This window comes from Engystomops pustulosus, chromosome 5 (assembly GCF_040894005.1).
Source record: "Engystomops pustulosus chromosome 5, aEngPut4.maternal, whole genome shotgun sequence".
Lineage (NCBI taxonomy): Eukaryota > Metazoa > Chordata > Amphibia > Anura > Leptodactylidae > Engystomops > Engystomops pustulosus.
In genome coordinates this window covers 40,027,214-40,042,239 of record NC_092415.1, presented here as the reverse complement: position 1 = coordinate 40,042,239, position 15,026 = coordinate 40,027,214, and the positions used below count along the sequence as shown (strand labels likewise).

At 40.7% G+C, this 15,026-nt stretch overlaps 1 protein-coding gene across 2 annotated transcripts; it reads left to right on the top strand.

The window, feature by feature from the left end:
* The first annotated feature begins 3,092 nt into the window (after positions 1-3,092).
* LY96 (lymphocyte antigen 96) lies at positions 3,093-14,823 on the top strand. Of its 2 annotated transcripts, XM_072151700.1 has the most exons (5): positions 3,101-3,287; positions 5,210-5,296; positions 9,814-9,942; positions 12,023-12,078; positions 13,820-14,823. In XM_072151700.1, the coding sequence occupies exons 1-5, from the start codon at positions 3,182-3,184 to the stop codon at positions 13,916-13,918; spliced, it is 477 nt and encodes a 158-aa protein (XP_072007801.1). In that variant the 5' UTR covers positions 3,101-3,181; the 3' UTR covers positions 13,919-14,823. The 2 variants fall into 2 exon arrangements, with proteins under 2 accessions (XP_072007802.1, XP_072007801.1); XM_072151701.1 differs by lacking the exon at positions 5,210-5,296 and having other exon boundaries at positions 3,093-3,287.
* The last annotated feature ends 203 nt before the right edge of the window (positions 14,824-15,026 follow it).

Below are 15,026 nucleotides of genomic sequence, written 5' to 3'. Positions count from 1 at the left end.
GCCCTTTGTTATGGGTGCACTCTGTTGGAGCAGTGCAGGGGGTGCCCTGCACACTTCACTGCACACAGTGTAGTTTGCACGTTTTTGATAAAAGTGGGCCATAAAGTCTTATAACTCCTTTTGGACATCAGTAGGCAGGTCTAGAGTCTTTAGACGTCGCTGCAGTTTCTACTGCTCCCATGCTAGTCGTGGGAGCAGGCCCTAGGGAGAAGGTAGGTTTGGTTTATTACCGCTTCTCCACTCTTCATAGCATCGCACTGAAGTGACTGCTGGGTCTAAAGGGGTTAATCAGGGTTGCTTGGTCTGATCAGACCCAGTACAGCTCTGATCAACATCAGCCCTCACAGGGGGTCGTTTCTCCCTGTAACGTTCGCTCTTATAGATGCCCCAGTTACAGGGGAAAACTTGTAAAAGAAAAAAATTTAAAATTAAAAAAATTGTGAAAATGCCCTTTAGGGGTCTTTTATGACCTCTTGGGGGACATATAAAACTAAATACACACAAACTCAAAAAATATTCATAAAAATACATCCACATTTCCCAATATTAAAAAATTCCCCCGTTAGACAATGAAATACATCACCATGAACACCCTGTTTGCCCAAGATTATACATATATTATATATCAAAGCGACTGAAACAAAATAGGGAATTCATTAATAAAGTTAATTTTGTATAAAAAAAACAAATACTATAAATCCCAAAAAAAAACACTGCAAAGAAATTTAAGGTAGCAAAAAAAACAAACAAAAAGGAAGTTATGGCCCTTAAGCCACACTGTACGAAAATTCGCTAAAAATGCCCCTGTCATTAAAGCCTTTTCAGTCCGTGTTAGTAAGAGGTTAATGGGCACTCAGATCTGATGTTGATTTTCTTAAACCTGTCACAAGGAATATCATTTTTAGCTGGTGACAGGTTCCAATAGCCTGTGCTATGCTGACTTTTAAAATGTCTTTGTCTGCATTCCAGATCATTTCAGTATTTTATAATAGTTTATTTTACATTACTTGACTCCCTAACAGAAGTATGTGACGAGTCCCAGGGGATGCAGCTGCTGCATGTGTCAGTCTCCTCTCCTCCACAGTCATGCAGCTCTCACTAGTGATGTGTCGTTTGAACCGGCTCTTGTTCGTGAACGACGGGAGCGGAATGGCTCACTTAACCCACCCCTTCCCTTCACCACACCCCCTTTAACGTGATACAATCGGGTTAAAAGTGGTATGGAATGGGGTGATAGACTGGCCTGCAGCTCCCTGTTATACATTTAATAGGGAGCCGTTCAGGAGCCAGAAGAGCCGGCTCTTCTTAGTGAGTGGAGCCTAATGAGCCAGATCACTTAACACCTTGCCGACCGAGGATGAACTATATCGTCCTCGTGCCGCAAGGGGTGTATGGAGAGAGCTCACGAGCTGAGCTCTCTCCATACACAGCGGGTAATGGCTGTATAATACAGCCAACACCCACCTGTCACTGCCGCGGTCGGCGCTGGCACCGATCGCGGCAGTTAACCTGTTAAGTAATGCGGTTGAATCCGACCGCGGCACCTTACTTACCTTTACATGGGCGTCGCCATCTTGGATGCCCGACCCCTGGAACGTCATCGGAGGGCGGCGATCGGTTGCTATGGCAGCCTAGAGTCTCATTGAAACTCGTAGGGCTTGCCAGGTGCAATGATATCTAATAGCCACCAGAGGGCAGGCTATTAAAAATCATTGTAAAATAGCTATATACTGCAATACAGTAGTATTGCAGTATATAGTATTAGCAATCGGACCCTGCAGGGTTAAATTACCCTGGAGGATCTAAAATAATGGTAAAATTTTTTTTTTTAAAAATGAAAAAAAAAAAATAAATGAAAAAATAGTAAAAAAGTTAAAGTTTAAATCACCCCCCTTTCCCTAGAACTGATATAAATATAAATAAACAGTAAAAATCATAAACACATTAGGTATCATCGCGTCCCAAAATGTCGGATCTATCAAAATATATCAGCGATTTTTCCCAGCATTTAACCCCGTAACGGAAATTGGCGCCCAAAGTCGAAAATGCCACTTTTTTGCCATTTTGAAAAATATTTAAAAAATCTATAAAAAGTGATCAAAAGCCCATTCAGTCCCAAAAATGAAAGCATTAAAAACGTCATCAAAAGTCGCAAAAAATTACACCACCCACAGCTCCGTACACTGAAGTATGAAAAAGTTATTAGTGCCAGAACATGGCAAAATGAAGAATTTTTTTTTTTGTACAGAAGGTTTTAATTTTTTTAAATGTATGAAAACATTATAAAACCTGTACAAATTTGGTATCCTCCTGATCGTAATTGATTGGGGGCGCTCAGTGAAAGCTGTAAAATCCAAGCCCACAAGAAAATGGCGCAAATGCGTTTTTTCATCATTTTCACTGCATTCTGAATTTTTTTCCCGCTTCCCAGTATACGACATGGAATAATAAATACCATCACTATGAAGTTCAATTTGTTACGCAGAAAACAAGCCTAAACAGAGCTCTTTACATGGAAAAATAAAAAAGTTACAGATTTTTGAAGGTGGGGAGTGAAAAATGAAAATGCAATAACGAAAAAGGGCCACTTCCCTAAGGGGTTAAGAAGAGCCGGGCTTCCCATCACTATCTCTCACCCCTCCCCACTTCCTGTCATGAGGAGACACAGGCACACACAGACTGCAGTTGCCCCTCCCCCGGGGACTCACCACATGCTGCTGCCAGGTAATGTAAAATAAACTATTATAAACTACTGAAATGATTCAGAATGCTGACAAAGGCATTTTTGGCACAGGCTAAAAATGACATTCCTGGTGACAGGTTTAAAGCTGGTGTATGTAACCTTTATGAATGTAGAAATGGAAGAGAAATAGCTGTCTGGGTGATCTAACAATAACGCAGGAATGTATCTGTGAGTCTTTCTTATATTATATATATCTTATATTCATATACCCCTAAGTATGCCTCATTTGAAAACCTCTGGGAGACATTTTTTCATTTGCAAAGTATTTTTTTCGTCACAAAACCAAAAAGAATGACTGAATTATAAGAATGATGGGTGGAGAAATGTATGAACAAAAGGAACTGAAAATCGTCAAAAGAGGAACTTGAACTTTAGTCACTTTTCCATGTCTATGTCAGACAGTATAGGAAGCTTCAGCAGGATCTTACAGCTTCTGAGATGTTTAATGTTCTGCTGTTATTTCTTGGATTTGCAGGAGCGGAGACCAACAAGAAACATTTACTATGTAGTTCATCGAAGTTTGAAGCATTTTATGAGATGTGTGGTAAGTAACATTGACCTCTCTGAACAGAAGGTATAATAAACTGGGCTCCACGTACTGTACACCTTAGCTGTATTAGTAGGTTCCCTTAAAAAGACTTCAGATTTTAGAGAGCACCACATCTAAGACTTCTTTATTGTAACCATTGAAGAGGGATACATTGGATTTTATGGCAGCAGAATACACACATTAGATGGCACCACCTCTGCCAGCTGACCATTGTTCTCTAGATGGTTGTGATCATTTTTAGTTACATTTTTTAAACATGGAGATGATCAAGAAAAAGGGGGAGGGAGTCAATTGTCCATAGGCATCAACTCCCATCCTACTATTATAGAAAGGTCTTACAATTGACAGTTAGGGGATTCACACCATAAGGTCTTATAATTAAATCATGTGGTCTGCATAGATAAATTTCTCATAGGCGAATATCATATTAACTTATGACTTCCATGTAGAGCAAGTGGAGTAGTCCATCCATCTGACACACCATCCGCACGGGCAGACGTGTGCTGTGAACCGTAAGAGGAGAGCTGGGCGGCTGCGCCTTAAATCAGGACAAGAATATGGCCTGGCCTATCAATGTGGCTGTCCGCCTGCCCATACACAATGCATGTCTATGGCGGTCATGAGCTGCCAATGTTCAGCCTAGCTAACAGCCGCCATTTGTGGACTTGTGCATGAAGCCATGTATCTGGCCTTGCCCTTAGCATAGTAGGTGTCAGGCTTGGCATAGCTGTCACTAGGCTAGCCCATAGCCAAGTGGATAGAGACCCTCTATGTCTTTGGCAGGTGGAGGTTGTGGGTTGATGATTATTATTATTATGGAGAGGATTATTAGTAATAAAATTGTGCCGTGGCCAGGGCGTGATTAGGGGAGTGGCTTAGGGGGGATCGCCGCCATTTTAGCCCTCTTTCTCTTCTGGAAATGTTGGGAGGTATGAACTTGGTGAACATTATTTGGTCCTTGGTTGTCATAGGAGCCCAACAGCACCCCACTATCCCATTGCCAGGAGAGAAGGAGCTGTGGTCTGTGTTACCCACCATTCTAGCTGTTGATCAGTTTTGTGTACTTGTACATGGGGAGGCAGTAAATAAGAGCATCCCCCCCATGTACATATCAAGGGGTTGTCCACATAATTAAAATGATAAATGTGCCATGCAAAATAATGGCTATTTTTTGCCCCCCTAATGCTATATGACTATAGTTAGGGGAAAAATGTAGTAAGAATAATGCATATCATGCAATACAGACCAAGTGCCCAAACTGCAACCAAAATCCATGTATTTACCGTGAAGTGCCGGCATGGCATTTTATACAATAACTTATTGCTACCTGTTCTTCCACATCATTTAATTTTATGGGCCACCAATACAGTTGAGAAAAGGAGGGCAAATCATTGTAGCCTCTCTCCAGGGTCTCTCTGTATAGGGATAATGGTGGTTCTAGAAGGAGGACCTCCAAATGTAATGCACTTCTGTCAACACCTTCTTCTTGCCAGCTAATGAAGTGTTGCTTTAAAACAGTGCTGAGAGCAGCATCACATAAGTTGCCTGGGACTGCAGGAAGATTCAGTGTTTGGTGAACTCTGTCCTTGGACGATGGCCTGAGTGCCCACAAAAAGGGCTCTCCGTGCCATAGGTTCGCCACCAGTGGTCAAGGAAATGGATTTACAAAATATTTACAAATATGACCAAAGAAGGTTGGATATTGCACACTTTTTGCTAATGAATAATATTCTTTCAAACAACTTCTACCACCAGGATCAAGGCTTGTAAACCAAGTAGATTGACATACTGCTGTGTGCGCCCTCTGGCATCCTGGTGGTAGATGTCCTTTAAATCTAAAAGCAGTATTTTTTATAGTATATTTTATTGAGCGCTATGCTTGTGTACTCTATATAATGTCTTTTTTTATGCTTCAGATAACAGCCCTCTACCAGAGATAACGGTAGAACCTTGTGCGCTGAGCAAGACCAACCCTATTAATTTTACTATGACAGTAATTCCAAGTATGTATTTGTATATTATTTGCCATTAAAAAAATCCCTTCATATAGTTATTTACCTCAACCCCCCCCTGGGGCCAGCTCTCAAAACACGTGTACACAAGAGCCATTTCAGGTCCTTCACAATCCTCCAAAGGTCCTAAAACCGCAGATTGAAAGCAGGAAGAAGGGACACTTCCTCCATTCCCCAAGATGCCTGATTCTAGTACCATATGTAGGAAATGAGTCCCAGACTTGTAGGGGCTATTATATTCATACAGACCCAGCCCATGGGAGTCTTAATCTGCCCCTGGTTCCAATAGCGTATGCCATTTTGATTTTAAAAATGCCTTTATCAGCATTCTGAACAATTGTACTGCTTTCTTTGACATTACCTGGCTCCCTGTCAGCAGTGTGTGGCGAGTCCCGGGGTGGAAGGTGCAACACCAGTGGCCTGTGTCTCAGTCTAGTCAATGACTCCTTCCATCCCCTTCATTCACGTTTTGCTTAAAGGACATCTACCACCAAGATGAAGGATTGTAAACCAAACACACTTACATACTGGTGATCTTATGCCCTGTTTTTTTTTTAAAGGGAACCTGTCACCAGGGACCTCATTTTCATTAGACAGGTTGCAGAAGCCCATTACACCAGCAGTGCAAATATGCCTCTCTGCCTTTTCTAAGCATTTGCCGTACAATATAATTGTTTGTTAAAACGTACTCTTGCACTCTGACAGAGGGGCTGGACATTGGTTTGGATGCATTTCCAAAAACAACAACGTGACCTGTCTGTGTTACTCACTCCTCAGATCCTAGCCCCCACCTTTGTGCTCCAGAACAGCTCCACCTCCTGCTCCTTCTCAGAGGTCACAGCCTGGTCAGTCTGACATCAGTGGGGGAGGGACAAGCTGTACAGGAGCACAAAGATGGAGGCAGCCTGCAGCTCAGACAAGTCACGTGTTGTTTTTTGAAATGCATCCAAACCAAAGCCCAGCCCCTTTGACTACCCCAGGATTTTGTAAGGATGCAAGAGTAAGTTATAACACATAATTATATTGTAATGCAAATGCTTAGAAAAGGCCGTAAAGTGATGGCTTTTTACAATCTGTCTTTAGCAAAAATGAGGTCCCTGGTGACAGGTTCCCTTTAAAGGCTCATATAATTATGCAAATAAGATTGAGGGGCTCTGGGCTCCATAGGTATAAAAAAATAATTTTTTTCTAAAAACAAAGTGCATAGGAAGCTTAAAGGGTTTTGCCCATGGCAGAAAACTGTAAAATTTCAATCCCCTAGTGATGTTCACACAATAAAGATACATTTTAATACCTTATTTTACAATTTTACTCAGCTTTATTACTGGTTTAGCTCTTATCACTCCCCAGGCTGGTCAGTGTAAGATTCCAAAGTGTGGGTGGTCGCTTTCTAAGCAGACACTTTATGATCCCTCTAGTGCTGTGAGATGGTGTGTGCTGACAATGTTGTTAGATTATCAGGGTACAGGTTTATCTACACTTTCATTTAGCTTTTTAACATTCACTAGTATCTGACACATAGAAAAAGAGAGATGAGACAGGTCAGAGATGAGAGAAGATTAGATCCATGAGATGCATATAACACGCAATTATAATCTCAGCTCTGTTACCTCTGGCTGTAGCTTGTAGATGTACTCTCCTCAGGGGAGAGGCCGATGCAGAGAGGAGCTCACTGTAGTGTCAGACAAGAGAACAATCTGTCCTGCCTGATCTTAGACTTCTGATTTATTGTCGGATCCTGGGGCAACTGAAATTGAATACACCAGGAGTGTTAGTGACTGGTTGGAATTATATCTGTGAAATGCAGCTAATAGCAGTGAATTAGAAAATGTGTAATTTTGTTATCCTGAGTATATTTAAGAATCTTGTCTTTGTGGGAATACCCCTTTAAAGAACAGTAGATCCTGCCAGAGGGGGCATACACCAGCATGGAAGTGTGCTTGGTTTACTACAATTCATCATGGTGATGATCGAGGGGGGAGGGGAGGAGGCATCGGTAAGACTGAGACTCGGGCCGCAGGAGCTGCCCCCCCCAGGACTCGCCACACACTGCTGGCAGGGAGCCAGGTAACGTGAAATAAAGTTTTTTAAAGCAATCAAATTGTTCAGAATGCCAATAACGTAATTTTTTTAAATCAACATGTCATTGGCTATTGTGTTGTATCTCTTGTGGTGCGGTCTCAGACAAGCACAATGCTTCTCTATGGCAGCCATGAGCTAGCTGACGTTTTTGTGGTTAGCTAATGGCCACTATTTGCGGACATGTACATGGAGCCTTAGGCCCCTTCCACACTAGCGTTTTTGACGCGCAGAACCTGCATTGCACTCTGTCCCATTGTTTCCAATGGGCCTTTCCTCATTTGCTTTTTTTTTCACGCGCGTGCTTGCGTTTGTTTTGACGCGCGTCAAAATCGCAGCATGCTCTACTTTTGGGTTTCACGCAAGTTTTTCCCGCCCCATTCAAGTCTATGGAGACGCATCAAAAATGCATTGCACTCGCAAGCATTGCAAGTGCAATGCGAGTGCAATGCGTTTTAAACGGATGGGTTGCTAGGTGACATGAATAATTCCCCTGCTCGAGATCGAGCATTTAATTAAAAAAACACACTGAAGAACAGTGAAGAATAGAATAAAAACAGTGAACACAGTGAACACAGGATCATTTAAGTGAAAAACACAGTGAAGAACACAGTGAAGAATAGATTACAGATGTTCGGCACATCTGCTTACTTGTCGGGAGATACGCGCGGAACGGTGCGAACAAAATAGCATGTGAAGAACAATATATATGTGTGTAAAGAACAAATTGCAGATGTTTCCATACATCTGCAATGTGTTCTTCACACATATATATTGTTCTTCACATGCTATTTTGTTCGCACCGTTCCGCGCGTATCTCCCGACAAGTAAGCAGATGTGCCGAACACCTGTAATCTATTCTTCACTGTGTTCTTTACTGTGTTATTCACTTAAATGATTCTGTGTTCACTGTTTTTATTCTATTCTTCACTGTTCTTCACATCTGCTAACTTGTCGGGAGATAATATACGCGCGGGACAGTGAAGAATAGATTGCAGATGTTTGCATACATCTGCTAACTTATCTGAAGACATTCTTTTTCAATTAAATAAAACATTTTATTTCTGAACCATGGTCCCTTTGAAAAATACTTGAGACTCCCATTTACTTAAAAAACGCGCGTGAAAAACGCGCGTGAAAAACGCACCGAAAAAGCAAAAAAAACGCGAACAACACGCGCGTGAAAAACTAAAAAACGCTAATTACTCCAAGGAAAAATGGAACAAAAACGCAGCCAAAAACGTCAGTTTTTCACGCATTGCACCCTGACGTGAAATGCAACGCTAGTGTGGAAGGGGCCTTACTCTGTGTTCAGTCTTGTTCTTGGGCCAGGTATTCAAACCAGAGCACCTGTTTGCTTGTTCCTTTCTTTCATATGTTTATCTGATTTATCTTTCTTCCTCTGGCTTAACCCTGGTTTATTTGTGAGAACTTTGTCTTTAGAGTTTCACTTGCAGCTGCAATAATCAGCTGTAAAGTGTCTGTAATGAAGCTTTATTGATAATCCTTGGTCCCATTACAGCAAAAAATTTTGTCACTGGGGCAAAATTTTTTTTTGTCTGGATCTACAATTATAAAATATACATTTTCGACTTACATACAAATTCAACTTAAGAACAAACCTATGGACCCTATCTTGTACGTAACCTGGGGACTGCCTGTACCATATTTTTCGGATTATAAGGCGCACCATCAATAAATGCCTGCTAAAATGTCTAGGTTCATATAGAAAGCGCACCGGATTATAAGGTGCACCTGATTATAAGGATGAATGACCAGCAGGTGGCAGACCTGTGCACAGTACAAGGCTGTTTGAAAGTATGGTTCATATATAAGGAGCACTGGACTATAGTCCGAAAAATACGGTATTTGTAATCCTGAGCCTTAAACACAAGGGGGGGGGGGAGGGATATGTATAATATGTTCTTTTTATTTTTGTTGTGTGACTTTTTAGGCGCAGAAGCAAGCATTGTACAGCAAGTTAGCTGTCTCAAGGATTTAATGCAGTGGCCATATTTATCTTTGTAGGCCAGATGTTTGCTGAACTTGTACGACTTTTGGGCTCTGAAATTGTCCCATTCTTGTGCCTAATAAGTCGCAAAACAGAGCATGCTAGACCCAGACTTACTTTCGCAGCTACTATCTGGGACCAAAAAGTCGCACACCAAAACAAAAATGTGCAAAAGTGAGACTAAACAGGCAACTCATCACATGTTTCAGAAAGGGAAAAAAATCTAAGATACATTGCAATGATTAAGTAAGCCGACTTCAGGCAGGATACATGTGCCCCAAGGACAGGTAATAAAAAATATAATAATAAAAATAATTTAAAAAAATGTTTTGCTTGAATTATCCCTCTATTGTTGATTGCTTGTACCTTGTTGTCTCATCCTGAATTACTAATATACAGTATTTTCATTTTTGCACAGGAAAAAACATTGACCGCTTACAGGCCAGGGTGCAGATTTGGAAGGATAATTTGTCTGTCTCAGATCGCAAATATGTGTTGTGCACTGGAGTTGATGATGAATATGATTTCTGTGGTGCTCTTAAAGGAGGTAAGAGGCAGATGTTGGGACTTTGCTGGTAGGTTACACATACATTGTTGTGCAGGAAACATTGATGGTCAGGATGCCAAAGGAAATCATTGTATTCAATTAAATGTTACCCCCCACCACAAGATGCTTGACTTTGCCCTCCTACCACTTGAACAGCATTGCTAAGCATCAATATAAATGTGGTCTAAAAATTTCCAAAAATTCCACATCCATAAAATCCACAATCATCTTCTCTGAAGGTTTTTTTACAAAAATAATTCTGCAGTTAGCAATTCATTAATGTATAGTTTTATAGCTTTACATGGACTGCGTATTTTGTGGTTCCTGAATAGTCCCCCATTTTAATACACCAGTGACAGTAAGGGCAAATACACAATGATGTGTCCCTGTGTGGATCTGTTTTGTTTCCGCTTCTTGTCCGCATCTGTTTCTTCTTTTTAAGTGTATTATGCTTATGCCTCTCCATTTTTATCACATGCACAAAAAACTTAAGGTTTAACATTTAACACAACATCTGCTTCCCCACCATCATCAGTGACAAAAAGAAAACCCAAAACACTGTCATCAGTTTTTCTTGTGTGGACACATGTGCGGATTTCTATTGCTTTCCATGATCTGCAAGCGTGAAAATAGCACAGGGCCTACATTTTGTTTCAGTGACAACTGATTAGTTAAAAACAACTGAAATGTAATATTACCCATAGAGAACCTGTCACCAGGGACCTCATTTTCACTAAAAACAGGTTGCAGAAGCCCATTACAACTGGAGTGCAAATCTGCCTTTCTGCCTTTTCTAAGCATTTGCATTACAATATAATTGTGTGTTATAACTTCCCCTGAAAGAATCCTTTATGTAGTCCTAGGGGTTGGGCTTTGGTTTGGATGCATTTCAAAAAACAACATGTGACTTGACTGTGCTGAAGACTACTTAGCTCTCAGCCCCCTCCTTTGTGCTCTTATACAGCACCTCCCTCCTGCTCCTTCACAGAGCTCACGGCTCTGACATCAGTGAGAGAGGGAGGAGCTGTACAGGAGCACAAAGGTGGAGCCCTGAGCTGATGAGTCTGCAGCACAGACAAGTCACGTCCTGTTTTTTGAAATGCATCCAAACCAAAGCCCAACCCCTAGGACTACACATGTTCAAAGCACAATGTTGACGCCATGTGTGAGCACATATGTCAGTAACAAACTGACTTGAATGACTAGATTTTATACACCTGTGGCAATGGGATGGAATAAAAACCTGAAATATGTAATTCAGACCTGTGTCACAATGCTTCTGTCCATATTGTGTACATATATGTTGTGACTACTTTGGGAATCAAGCTCTCAGGACCGCCATTTTTCCTGGGTTAGCATGACGCAGCAAGTACTTCAATTTCACACACAGAGTTTAGGTTTGAAACTGACTTTACGTCTTCACAGCAAGTGGTGATACAAAATAATGCGAAGCCGGTAACACAGAATCAAAAACACAAACAAAAACTGGGCCAGCATGGCACTTACCTACTAATAACAACCCTAAATTGCAGGTCCAATATCTAACATCACGGATTGAAATCCAAGCACACTGACATACTGGTGTATGCCTTCTCTGACATGATCTGCTCTTCTTTTAGCTTCTTATTTCCTGGTTTTTAAAACAAAGGATTTTCAAATTTAGCAATTTTAAAGGGCTCCAAGCTCCATAGGTTTTAATGGAGCCCGGAGCCTCTTGGGTTCATTTACATAATATTTAAAGCCTTTTATTCTCAAAAACAAGGGTGTAAAGGTTTACAATCTCTGATTCCGGTGGTAGAAATGCTTTAAAAGGATATCCCACACCTTTTTTCTGAGTAGAATACAGGCAGGTGCCATTCAGAATATAGGACACATTTTGGTCAAAAGCTGCATTGGGTAGCCCAATGTCAAATTATGACAGTATTTCACAGAAGTTGGGAACCAAGCTTTCCTTAAGTGAGAAATTCAGCATAAAATGATCTATTTTAAACAATCGACAATAACTATTTTTGTATCTGTGACTCTAAGTAGTAATAAGTATCTCCTGTACATTACAGCTATGCGTTGTATTTCCTAACAGAGACACTGAAGCTATACCGCTCTGGTCGGGCTTTTACGCATCAATATCTTTTTGAGGTATGTTATTTAACTGTACTTTCTGTATATGTTTACATAACCTGAAAATTCCTTATCATGAACCAGGACCGGGATCAAGGTAATAACCGCATCAGTCCAGTTGAAAATGGAGTTTATGGCCCTCTATTATGGCTGTAGCTACATAGTTACATTCAATTTAGGATCAATGCTTCTTATGTTTTGTTGCTGTTAGGGAACAGACAAGAAGGTAGGACATACACAGACATTCTGCCCTAATACTAGACCCCCCAGCTGTCCTTACCTATTTGGCTATCCTATAGTAGGTGACAACAGGTCAACGATCACTTCCTAACACAGAAGAATGTTCTTAGAAGAAAGGGTCAAAACCAGGATGACCACCCAGTACAAGATAAAGAGACAAATGGACGGTCAGAAAACAGACAAGGGTCAAAACATGCAAAATACGGAATTCCAGCAAACACTAACAAGCTTATAGCAAGCACTGGGAAGGTGGCAGACAATCATCTTATGTGATTAAGCAAAGCGATGTGAGTGGAACAAGCATCCGTCCATCACAGCAAACAAAACTATCTGCAGCCCAGATGATGAGGTAATCAATTATGAGTAGGAAAAGTAGGAAGGTAAAGTAACGTTCAAACTAGTGCAGGACAGAATGCAAACTAAGTACAAAAATCACAGTCAACAACACATCATCATAAATCTGGTAAGTCACTTGTGACGGGTTTGATTGTAGCTGTTTCCATATCCATATCCATCATCTAACCCAGACCAACATGACAACTTTTCTACACAACTGCAATGCAAATAAATTCAAGATACATTTATGACTCCATCACACCCAAAGCCAGACCAGTTAATAAATTCACTTCAGATCACATGTCCAATACAGTACCTGATTTTAATAGAGAAGCAGGGTGTAAAGAGGATACTAGACTCAGGGGCAACAGACAGGATAAGGATCCCTAAAACTCCAGTTCCCCAACAGCCCTACCTGCTTGCCTTAACATATCCTAGATCAGTGATGGCAAACCTTTTAGAGACCAAGTGCCCAAACTACAACAAAGACATAGATTTGTGATTTATACTCCCTTCTCTGTCACAGTTTTCATTGAAAATAGTCCCTGGGAGTGCTGTGACTTTAAAATAGCTCTGTGCACAGCAAGTCCTGGGCTGTCTGGGACTGCAGGAAGATACCTGGAGTCCTCTCTGGTGATGGCCTGAGTGCCCACATAAAGGGCTCTGATTGCCACCTCTGGCACCAGTGCCATAGGTTAACCATCACTGTCCTAGATGATACAGAACAACCACAAAAAAGGTCCCTTTCTGCACCAAAGTGTGAACTTGTAAAAAGACAAACAAATAAAACAAAGGGGAGGTTGGCAATACAGGTCACAACAGAGATAGCTTATCAGGCACAAAATCACAGATACAAAGAATAGTCAGAGCAAAATATCAGAAACCAAAAATGCAGAAGTAACAAACAGCAGTATGGGCAATAGAGCTATCAAAGAAACTCTTTATCCAATGAAGAGGATAGTGCACAAGGGTTTTTGTCAGAGTATAACATACTCCAGGTGAGAGGGGCAAAGCTCAGAGTGTGAGCTTGTTAACCCTTGCTGGTTCAGAGCTCATTAACTAACATTGCCTGTAAGTTGTAATGTGCAGTAAATGGACATGTGAAACCTGTATATTGACATCAATTATTATGCCACTCGTTTTCTATTTGTAAAGCAGAATGTTATTTTTCTCTTCCATTTAGGGTCTGTACACTATGAAGGCTCATCTTCTTGTGGGTGAAAAAGAAGAACTTCTCTCATGTTTTACTCTGACATTAAATCTTAAAGCTCCTCTTATATGATAGAGACAAGAAGGTCCAAAACGTAGCAAGAAGTTTTCTGAATAATTTAGAGACTAAAAAAGTTCTTCAATGGCACAAATTTTAGGACGAGCTTCAGGTTTTTCCAGATCTTGTCACCACTTGTTCAAAGCTGTCATGTAAGTTGGTCCCACTGGCACATTTTTGGATTTCCTATTGGAATTTTTTTTGAAGTGGTGCGGTTGTATCCCTATAAACATCTAGTCCCCTCAGGTAGGATATGGAATGTCCTTTCTAGAATTCCCTCTTATGTAAAATCGCACCCGTTTACCAATTTTTGCTTCCAAAGTCATGTGAAAATGAGAAGGGTAACTTATTACCTGAGAAATGTCACTTTTGGAGGCTACCAGGGGAGTGTCATTTCAGATGCTCCTATACTTATATACCATACTTTTAGTGTCATTTTAAATTATAGGAACCACAGAAACAGAGATACAGGTAGTCCCCGGGTTATGTACAAGATAGGTTCTGTAGGTTTGTTCTTAAGTTGAGTTTGTATGTAAGTCGGAACCGTATACTTTATTATTGTAACCCCAGTCAAAAATGTTTTGGTCTCTGTGACAATTGGATTTTAAAAATGTTGGACTGTCATAAGAACCAGGATTAACAATAAAGCTTCATTACAGGCATCATTGATAACTGTTACAGCTGTTTATTGTAGCCTAGGACTAAAGTACAGGAAATTACCAAAATCCAGAGGTCCGTTTGTAACTAGGGATCGTATGTAAGTCAGGTGTTCTTAAGTAGGGGATTGCCTGTATAGGCAATTAAAATAACAGACGAGAACTGAATCTTTATCTGGAGCTCACATTTCCTACAATGGGGCAGATTTATCAAGCTGTCTAAAAGTCAGAATATTCTAAGTTGCCCATGGCAACCAATCACAGCTCTCCTTTAAAATATTCATGACCACTTGTTAAATGAAAGCTGAGCTGTAATTGGTTGGCATGGGCAACAAAGAATATTCTGCCTTTTAGACAGCTTGATAAATCTGCCCCAATGTCTTTAACTGTCTGTGTCTCCGGTTCTGTAGCATACAGAACCATAAGCCTGAAGTGATCTAAAAGAGGTTCTTATCTTTTATATCACA